Source organism: Malus domestica, chromosome 10 (assembly GCF_042453785.1).
Source record: "Malus domestica chromosome 10, GDT2T_hap1".
Lineage (NCBI taxonomy): Eukaryota > Viridiplantae > Streptophyta > Magnoliopsida > Rosales > Rosaceae > Malus > Malus domestica.
The window spans coordinates 19821803-19833133 of NC_091670.1; the positions used below are offsets into that span (position 1 = coordinate 19821803).

General features: G+C 35.7%; 1 protein-coding gene across 2 annotated transcripts; it reads left to right on the forward strand.

Moving 5' to 3' along the window:
* Positions 1-489: 489 nt before the first annotated feature.
* LOC103432346 (protein SOB FIVE-LIKE 5-like) lies at positions 490-1828 on the forward strand. 2 transcript variants are annotated; one of them, XM_008370533.4, is made up of 4 exons: positions 490-1052; positions 1182-1265; positions 1348-1418; positions 1553-1828. In XM_008370533.4, exons 1-4 carry the CDS (start codon positions 603-605, stop codon positions 1566-1568), a joined length of 621 nt encoding a protein of 206 aa, XP_008368755.1. In that variant the 5' UTR covers positions 490-602; the 3' UTR covers positions 1569-1828. The 2 variants fall into 2 exon arrangements, with proteins under 2 accessions (XP_008368755.1, XP_008368756.1); XM_008370534.4 differs by having other exon boundaries at positions 1357-1418.
* The last annotated feature ends 9503 nt before the right edge of the window (positions 1829-11331 follow it).

The following is an 11331-nucleotide window of genomic DNA, read 5'->3' on the forward strand; positions in this document are numbered from 1 at the left end:
AGAGAGAGGCAATGACTGGTACTGATATGAAGGGATAGGTGTCCATATACTGAGAAGGGGAAATGGACGTGTACACCCAGTTTTGTTAAGAGGGTACACAGTGCGTAGCTGTCTTGGCATGTGAAGGGATATTGTGCCTCTCTTATTTCATATTTTTCTTTCTTTCTTTCTAGCCATTTCTCTTTTAATTTTAATTCTCTCTCTTACATGCAACCAATTTAATCCTCATCCCAACTGGCATTTTTGATTCATTCTCACAAACAGCTGAATGGGAAATTAAATAGGCGAGTCCGAGTCAGGACAAAACAAGTCTAAGATTTGTGTCCAAATTATTCACCTATTTTCTTTCTTTTTAAATTCACTCCACACCCTCCTATATATTTACATTAACTTTTGTTGTGCGAAGTCCAAATATAGACAGACACATTCCACCAGTCCTCCATTGAGATATATCATATGTCAATATCTACTTAATTAATTAACTAGAGAGATGTATTGATATTCAGCTATATATATTTACCTCTCTCCCTCCCTCTGTCTTTGTGTTATTAAAAGGAAAAAAACCATTGAGATTATAGCTTGTGAAACGGAGAGTAGAAAAAATGAATGTGTTGGCCTCAGAATGCAGTAGTGGTTGTGAGTCTGGTTGGACTGTATACTTGGAGCACTCTAATTATCTTTCTCGTAATCAAAGTGCTTCACGCAGTAGAGATAATAATTGCAAGAGCAAGCCTGATTTTTGTGGTAAACAAGTTATTCATGATGAGGAGGGGGATGATGAAGAAGAAGATCAATCAATGGTTTCTGATGCATCTTCTGGGCCTCCACATTTCAATGAAGATGAAATTTACTTGGATGAAAAAAACAACAACAATAATTATGGGTGTTTTTATCCTCCTCAAATATCCAAGGATGCTGGAAATTTGAAGTTTGGAAGAAAAAAGCAGCAGAGAAATAATATCAAAGGAAAAGGTAGGCGCTCATGTGGTGATCAACAACAACCATCTTTATTAGATGACACTGCTAGCTCTCCTGTCTTCAACTACTCCAAGGTGAATAGTATTTAATTAATTAAGCTCAACTTCATTAGTGTGGCTAATTTTTATCAGCATGCACTGATATATCCATTAATGTTATTTGTTTGGATTATATTTGATGGGTTTTATGAATTTAATTTGCAGAACAACTTCATTGTGTCAAATAATCAAGCTTTTGGAGACAGTGTTCTGGATTATTCACAAGGTTTCTCATCTACACATTTTCAGGTACTTATTTTTTGCTTAGTAATTGTATTATTTTGTTTTTGGCTTTATATAGTTTTAAATGGTTACTGATCAAAATATTAAGTTCTTGCAGGGGAGATCTGCATACCAAGACCACTGTGGTTTCTTAAAATCTACTCCATCTGGAAATAACCAGTTGAGTCCTCATCTTTTTCCTTTTTCTTGAAAAACATTATTATAATTTATGCATTAGTTTACAAATACTTTGCAGTTTTTAACTTCCTTGTGTTATTTAAACTGAATGAGTTTCTTAAATTCTTGACATGCAGGTGGTTTCAAGGGTAGCTAGCTACTCAGCTTCTGCTCTTTGTATTCTACTAGTTGCATGATTGTACGGCAGCTGCTGCATTAGTTGCTAGCTCTAGGAGTAGGGAATGGTGGGAGGAGAGGCTCCAAAAGTAGATGGAATTTCGATCTCAAAAGCGGTCTTGCATGTTCTTTTTTTTTCTTTCTTTTCTTTCATATTTTTCTTTTACCTGTCAATTCGATAGGAAACAACCTAAGAGGAGAAGTTGGAAATAAACCTTCATGCTTTCAAACTTTAATTGTTTTTATTCGTCAACTAGCAGGTGGTGCAAATGAGCTGGCATTTTTTACTTACTATATATACTCCTCCACCTTCTGTTCAACAAATTGGAAAAAGGCTAAGCCTTTTAAATTAGGCAATCTATGTGCATCCATTATCCAATGCCGCACTTAGTTTTTTAAATGATTTTTAGACACTTAATTATTTTATTTTTTTTGGTTTGTTTAAGCTGATTTGCGTTATTCGATTTCATTGTCATAAATAAATAAGGGGTGTACATGAGAAGAAAAATCGAGCGGGAAAGGGAAATCCATTTTTTATGGATCCAAATCATGCTATTTTTACCATGCCATTGCAGTTCCTAAAATAAATCAGTTGGTAAATAATTAAGGAATGAATAAATAGGCCTTAAGCGATAATCATGTCTCCATATCACAACTACCCAAAATTCTAAGCAATTCCAAGCTTCTAATTCCAAACAAGTTTCGAAAAATGGTTTTTTCATAACAATTAAGTGAGAAAAATTAAGGTTTAATTAGTATCATGTCTTCTTTTGACTACTATTCGATCTGGAGTTTCTGTTCCAGATTCGGAGTTTCTGACTACAATTCATGTACTATAGATTTTTTCAATAATTAATTAAGGCACTTTTTTGGGTGCTTCGGAGAACCCGGCATTTGAGATGTTTTGATTGTTAAAATATAAAAATTAAAATCTAACTGTTAAAACAACCAAAATAGTGAGTACTCTGGAGCACCTAAGAATTTTTTATTAATCAAACCAGCTAAATCAAATAGTAAGAACAAAAATGAAGAATTCACCTACCTCCTTTGGCTAGTTCACAAATTACATGATAAAAAAGGCTAAATAATCATCACATTTGATTAGGTGGGATTTCCCTCATCAAATCTGCATTGTATAGATAATGCTTTCAATCAATCTATCCAGAAGTAAAACCAAAACCTTTGGAAAAAAAAAATTAAAAAATAAAACTTTAGACATTATAATAGGACAAGACCCTTTAATGTCCCTAGTGTCCAGACAAATTCTCCATCCATGCATGCTGAATGATAAATATACTTCTTCTCACTTAAAAGATTTAGGGCTTAAAAATGCATATGAAAATCCAGAGACAAGATGATGTAAAAGTATAACGAGTGATGGGCAGTCTGATCAGAGTACAGAAAAGGGTTGAAAAATGAGGGAGGGAAAGGCCAAACTAAAATGTTGGCATATTTGATATGCATATTTTTCATGATCCTTTTTCTCTACAGCCCAGGAGATCCTGCCTGAAATCTCCCTGACCCAATGGGACATGCCCCATCTTGTTTAATCTGTGCTTCTGTATCTCATTTGGAAGGATCCGAATTTTTTATTTTTATTAAAACTATTTGTTATTGTAATTTTGCACACTCCAAGCTTGTCTGCTGTGAAGCTGTCATTGGACTTTATTTCATGCACAATTATGTGTCATTCTTTGGCATTCCTTATTCCCTAAAAACTATTCCTATTGAAATAAAAACTTTGTTTTCTTTTCAAAAGGTTGAAAAAGGATAAAGATAAGATGGAACTTGGGAATTTACAATGTCAAAGTTGTCAAAATAGTCCTCCCACATGTTTTGGATTATTAAATTTGGGGATTCAGGAATAGGAGTCTTCCATGCGGTCAATCAAAAAACCAAAAACAAAGGAAAGAAACATATAATAAAATAAAGGACACGGATTGATAACTTACAGGTAACAAGCTATTATTTTTTCATTGCAAATCACAAGCTAATATTACAGAGTGACTATAAAATAACAAAACGAAAAGTTTATGCACTTTTATTAAATTGCAATTCGTCTGTAACTAAGGAGTATTGACTTCAATTATTATTCTAAAAGAGTATCAAGCAATTTAAAATCATATATATAAAGTGATGGTTAGTCATGTTTTGCCTCACTGCATTCCATCATGTTGCAGAAAAGCACGTACGGATAATTGGATAAGAATACAAAAGGTATGGGAAAACATCATTTGCCCTTCCAACCACCTACAAGACAAAACCTTCAATTCCTGCAAACATATTAGAATAGAGGGGGAAAGGAAGGAAGGGAAGGGTTATGTTGTTTCTTATTGTGTTGTAACATTGAGTCCCAGCTTCCTCCAGTGCCATTTAATTTCAAGTGTTCCCAATTCGTAAGACAAAGTCTCAGCAGCTCTTATCGTCTCTGCAATGGACCTGCATGTCCTGCATGAAAAATTATGAATTAGTGAAGGTACCTGCACCTGCAGCTATAGGAGCAATGCAAAGATCTACCTTCTTAGAATTCGAGATATTGATCAATATATACAACTCAGGTAGAAAGTGAAAGATCATAATATCGTAGCAAAGGTTCTTATTGCAACCCAATAATAGGGTTTGAGAAACAAATGTGTAGGTTTACTCCAAATATGTTCGGGGTACAGCCAATGAAAACTTTATTGGGTACTTGACCAATACCATGAAAAACTATTGAAATTCGAATTTTTATTCCTAGCTTATTATAAGAAAAACAGAACACTGATTCTTACAATCTTACTCCACACCCAAAATAAGAATTGAGCTTATAAAGGGTATGAAAGAAAATTGCAATTACCAGATGGACATATTTGTGCATTTACCATCTATTATGAAATATGTTAACAAATGAAAGGATGAGAAAAGAAGATAAACTAATTTTAAACATATTTTGAGTCTATTGATACACAAGAAAGGAGAAGATGACAAGTTACCATGACGATTACATAACGAAGGACTACACCTTATTACCATTTAATTCCTACGAAAGTACAAGAGGCGTATTTGTAAAGACCTAATCTTGAAACAAACAAGAAAGCAATCTTGAAACCCTAGTCACAAATATGAAAGCAATCATAATTCTCATTCTACTAGGTAACCTATTACCTAAATTACAAAAAATACCTCAACATAAAAATAAACCAAATTGCTAAACTTTTCAAGCACATTAGCCATCCAAACTTAAATTGTTTTTCTTTTCCTTGTGAATTCTTGTTGACTCTAAAAACTACTTAGCCTACGTGGTGCACATGCCGAATAACTAATAAGCTAACTATATCATTCGGTTGAATGTGGGGAGTGCCAACTCGTCAGCAGAGCTTGGCCGGAGAATGAATGAATGTTGATGTGGCGTTGGGCGCGCTGATGACTTTTGAATCTTGCGACTGCAGTCGAGGAAGGAACACATCTTGGCCTTCAAGTTCTAGAGCTTGAAGGCAAGGCTGCTAGTTCTGCAAAGTTCAATAAATATTTAGCGTTCAATGTGCTGAATGTCATAACCTGATAACACCTCACTTCATCAAGAAAGCTGATGAGATGACCTCTTCCAATAAGGACTCGGAAATCCTTGTTGACTGAGACTTGGATAGATAACCAATCGATCTCGAAGCAATGATGTTTATCCAATTTGAAGGTGCTCCTCGGTCGGCTGATTCTACGGCTCCTATGTTGTTTATCTAAACTGAAGATGTTGCCAGTTGCCAACACAGTGTTGTTTATCCAAACTGAAGATGTGCTGGTGGGAAAAAGGAAAATACAAATCTCAAGGTCTTTAAGAGGTTTCACATAGAGCGAGAGTTTGCGCATGGCAGATTTGTGTGTTGATTTGAAAGGTTTTGAATGATGCCCACCCCTCTCTATTTATAGTAGCAATTTCCTCATCGCCGAGGTAGAGTCCCACTCGCACTAGAATTCCCTAACCCAATCCAGATAGGTCTCGGCCAATCCTAATACTTGTAGGATTCTGCACCAAGCTCTTTAATTATCCAAAGAGAGCTGCCAGACCCACCTCATTGTCTTATTTTCCACTCACATTATAATCCCACCCACCTTAAAAAGTTAAAAAATTAAAATACTATTTCCCCACCCACTATTATTCCCAAAATAACCTTTAATATATACATACATATGAAATTCTAAAATTCTCTCTTAAAAAATATAACAAATAATATGTAAAAGAAAACCACTAATTAAGGTCTGCAAATTCAAATGGAAATGACAGAGGTATCCAAATTCAAAAGAATTCGACAACGACAAATTCAACATATGATTGACAAATTCAAATGACCTACACACAAATTATTCTTCTACATTTTCAATGGAAACATAATCTTCTACCTCTTACGTAGAAGCGTCACTTTCACCTGTTCAATGAAAAAGTCATCTTCTAAGTCCGTTGATATTTTTTTTACTTTCTCTAAATGAAGGGAGATGAAAATATGAGGTAGGGTTTAAGGCAAACAAATCGTCTCCCACGCCCAACTTTTTTAAAAAAAAATTAAGCAAAACAAGATAATTAATGTCCTTATCAGTCTTTTTGCAAATGGAAAAATTTGTAATTAAAAATTTCATTAAAAGATGGATGGGAAAATAAGACATTGGGATGGGAATAACATCACTCTTACCCAAATTCATCGCTTGATTCTTGGCATCTTTTCTGATTCGAAGTATACCTAGCTTCTGAGGATTCCTTGTTGTACTAGGACTCCACTACAAGACGACAGTTCATCTATAACAGGCTTTATGAGCTTGTTATAAAAAGTACAAATTTACCAAGGGCATAATAAGCACGTGGTGAATAACAATTTTTTATCACGAGCAAATCTTAACCCGTTGTAAAATAGCAATCAAGGTCTAAAATATCGATGATATCGGAAATATCGGTAGTCCAAAAATACGGAAATTTCGATGGAAATATCGGGATATTATCGATATCGATAAAAATTTAATAAAAACCACGAAAATTGTAAGCAAAACTTGGAAATTTTTATTGAAACTTTGCAGGATGTTTATTTAGTTAATTATCTATTAGTTTATCACAAAAAATTGGAAGGAAATGCATTGCATGATGGATTTAACTGATTTAAGTTGATTATATAGCGAGCTGACAAACATTGTGAGTGTAGAAAATATGTAGTAATTAATTAAAGAAGTTTATACACACCATAATCATTTATATATAATGAATTCGTACAATATTTTACACTTTATACATTGCATGGTAAGATACATAAGTTACTTAGTACCACATAGAGTTTCTATGAGGTTCAAAATTTTCACTATCTTCATCATCTCTATGTGTAGAGTAAGTGTATTGTAAAGAGTAGTCATCAAATGATAAATCCCCAAAATAGTTTTGCATGTAATTGTTAACATGCCACCCATATGGATTCAAAATTGGTTGACGTTGTCCATAAGCAAAATCATTTGAAGATTAAGTCTCGGATTCTTTCCATGAGTCGCTCGATTCCATCCCAACAGGAATGGGATATGAAGGGTAGGGAAATGGTTGGTTATGAGTATAACCATAGTTACTACTTCCCACTTCAACAGAGTCCGAAGTTATAAATAACGAGTCATCTTCTTGACTTGACAAAGTTCCCTTGCCTCTTTCTCTACGAGTATAGTCCTTCCCTATGGCACCAATTCCTGGTCCTGCCCGCCTACTGCCATGGTCCTCATCCTGTGTTGCATGCGTGAAGTTTGCCTCACCAATGAAGGGGCTCATAAATCCGGGAAATGGTCCAACATGGTTTCCATATCCACCACTACCTCCAGCTCCACTATATCCTCATTCCCACCTCTGGTGGTAGATGAGTCTCTTGATCTTGTAGTAAAGCTATCATTAGTATTAGCAGGATCTTGTGGTTGTGTAAGATTGGAAAAAGGTGGAATTCCAATGTTTCTTGGTATTGGGCGCAAAAGTTCTTCCAAAGAGTCAAGGCTACTAGATCCCACCTCCTCATCTAATACTCTTTCTACATTTATCCCTTCATTACGTGCTTCTTCAGCAACTTTTAGAGCTGGGTTGCCTTCATCATCATCTAAATGAAGAGGTCTAATCCATTGATAAAGTTGGTTACCCTCTGTATCATCATCTTCAGCAACAATATCAAACACATCTAATGGTCACCACGGTCGACATGATCTATTTCTGCTTCCTTATCTCGAATTTGAAGCTTCATGTTGTAGTAGCAATAAACTAATTTTTCCAACCTACTATGAGCCAACCTATTTCTTTGCTTTGTGTGTATGAGTGCAAATGTACTCCAATTTCTTTCATAAGCAAATGAGGAAGCTATTTGTGATAATACTTTGATTGCTAACTTTCTTACAGTTGGTGCATCAGTCCCATACATGATCCACCATTCAGCTATAATGAAAAACAATGTTGATATGCCTAATAACTCCAACAAATTCTATTACAAACTGATAGTGAAATATGTTTACACTGACTAGGAGACATTTTTGTTTGAGCAGCAACTGATGTTGGTTCTCCAAAAGTTCTTCTTGCATCTTTATACCATGTTAGCTGAATTCAATAAATCGTGTTAGTTTAATCCAACAATATAATTATTATAATTTAAGTAATTGTATACCTCATTTCCAAATTAGCCAACTGCTGGTGATGCAGGGTCTAATTTAGAGTATACATTATGTACAACACATATAAGGGTACCATCATCTCCAACACCGGGTCTGTATTGGTATCGAGGATTCAAATAATATGTTGTTCAAAGAAACACATACTCTAATAAGAGAAATAATACTTATGCAACTAAAGAAATGAATTGCAAATTATGACATAATTTATACCTGCTGCATGCAAATCGTGGTATAATGTTTTATACCATCGGTCATCAATTATCTTTATGACCCACCTTGCACCATGTTTTCTTTTCAAGTCATCCTTCACTACATGCATTAACTCATATATTACCCCCATAGTAGGATACACTTCTGTGTCAACGATCTGTAACTTTGTAAAGAGGTTCAAACACTTGGCACACATGTTCTGATTAAGTCCAAAAAGCATGATCAAGCACCATACTTTCCACCATACGACCTGCATTTATGTAGCTGAAATTGTGGTTGGTTCAATCTTCACTAGTGAATAGTTGCTTCAACCCTGCTTTCTTCTTAAGTAGGCTGTCTAATGCAATATAGTTGGTGGCGAATCGAGTGGTAGCTGGACGAATAATTTCTCCTTTGCAAAATTCACGCTCTTTGCCAACAACCAACCGTGATTGTAAATATAATTTGTGATCGTTGTAGCTCTTTTTAAGACAGTAGCAATATTCTCTCTCTTCCTCATTGCCTCAAACATGAGATCAATACAATGTGCTGCAAATGATGTCCAAAACACATTATGATGCTTCATTAACTTTTTTCCAGCTTTGACAAATGCAGAACCATTGTCGGTCACGACTTGGACAACATTATGCTCTCCCACCTCCATGATTACATCCCTCAATAATTTGTAAATATACTTGTAGTTCTTTATATGGTCTGAAGCATCAACAGACTTTAAAAAAATTGTCTGTCCCTTGGAGTATACCATGAAGTTTATGATAGACAATCTAGTCGGGCCAGTCCATCCATCACACATGATTGTGCAACCATTAGTTTCCCACTTTGACCTCAACTTGTTAACATACTCGCCAATGTCTTTATACTCCATTTCCAAATATTTGTTTCTTACCTTATAGGGAGTGGGAGGTTGTACTCCAACACCGGCCTGTTGACATCCTAATACCATATTTTTTAAATGATGTGATGATGTCTTCTCAGCAAGGACATTTTCATATATAAAGAACTTGCTAATTAGTCGCCCCATTCCCTCCTTCACATTACCTCCAGTGAAATAACTCCAAACACTTTTTGACGTGCTTTGGATGACTTATATAAACTTGGGGCTATTGGTGGTGTTGGTTGTGATTCTCTAACACTTGCTCCCCATCTCATTTGTGCACCACCACTTGTCCCGGAACCTTGTGCTCTATTAGGAATTTTATGAAGGTGTTCTTTTTCCCATGCTGACTGTTTGGAGGCACGTAATGCTTGTTTGAAACTGCGTCGTTCTTCAGGTCCCATGTCATCATCACATTCGTCCTCATCGTCATCATCATCACTGTCAACCGCTTGGTCAATGACTTCTCCTCGTAGCCTAGCTCGAATATTTTCCATTCCATGTGTTTTCTTTTCCTTCTAGTGTTTTTTATTTTTTAATAATGTGGTGATGAATGCCTTCACATCTGGGGGGACATTATCACATTATTGGACATTATTTCCTGGATCTAATCCATTAAGATGGTACTTAAGTCGTGTCACTCCGCCACTCATCATTACCCGACCACAATATTTGTAAATTGTGCCATTTTTGTTTCCGTTTATTGGGTCTCCATGTTCCCAAGCTGTATCACGCTTAGTAACTCCATTGGACATCTTAAATAGGAAGTAAAGAAAATAGGAAGTAAAGTTATTCTACAAAAGAATTAAATAGGAAGTATTAAATAGGAAGTAAAGAAAATGATTGTAAGAATTTAAGTAATTATAAAAATAATATGGAATAATAAAACCTAATATTAATGAATAATAATCCAATTTGATAATAAAATAATAAATAACATTAAACATATTAAAATTATTCTAGGGAATAATTATACAACATTACTTAATTACTTCAAAAAATTAACATGCAAGTATTATTTGGTTCTTAGATCACATGCACGAGTCCACAAATTTTTTTGTTATTGTTTAAATTACAATAATATAAATATAAGTTTGTAAACTTACCTTAAATATGGACCCCTTTGTGTAAAGGTCAAATAGAATCTGCGTGGAGCAAAAATAAAATAATAATTACACAAATGTAACAAATATGGAACTTTCGATGTCATACGTAGCAGCAAAACCTTAACGATCCTCTGCAGCTTGCCGTCTGTGAATAAATGAGAGAGAAAGAAGGTATTTAACATTTAATTTGGAGTGGCGTGAGCTGCAGATCCATTTATTCAGTTTGAAGCTCTAAAATGGCTCTGAAAGGGCTAAGGGAAGATGAAGAAATGAAAAGGTGTAATAGAGGTTTTTCAATTTTCGAAGGGTAAAAAAATGTGTGATGATCTGATACTCCACCTTTGAGAATGTGAAAGAATATCACGCGTGGCACACGGTTTTGAATCTTGATGAAACCACCATTATTTTGTGTCTTGTCAAAAGTTGTAAAAGTTGTCAAGAGTCAGAGACAAAAAGTCAGAGACACGGTTTTGAATTATTTGGATGCTTTTTTTTTTCTCACATGCCACCACACACACACACACACACAGAGTCAGAGACTCTCACACGCCACCACACACGCACACAAAGATCGAGAGCCCACACACGCACATAGAGACCTCAATCTCTCGATCCTTCTCTCTTTTCCCTTCTCCCTTTTCCCACACACACACACATAGATCTCTCGATCCTTCTCTTTTCTCCCTTCTTCCACACACACGCACAGAGACCTCAGTCTCTCGATCCTTCTCCCATAGGCCTTCTGCTTCTCCCTCGCCTTCCTCCTCATCCGCATTTTCCGCATCGTTGACGCCGTCTCCATCTCCTATGACCTCTACCTCAAGTCGGTCATCCCCATTGGCACCCTCTACGCCCTTTCCCTCTGCTCCTCCCTCGCCTTCCTCCTCGTCCGCATCTTCCGCCTCGT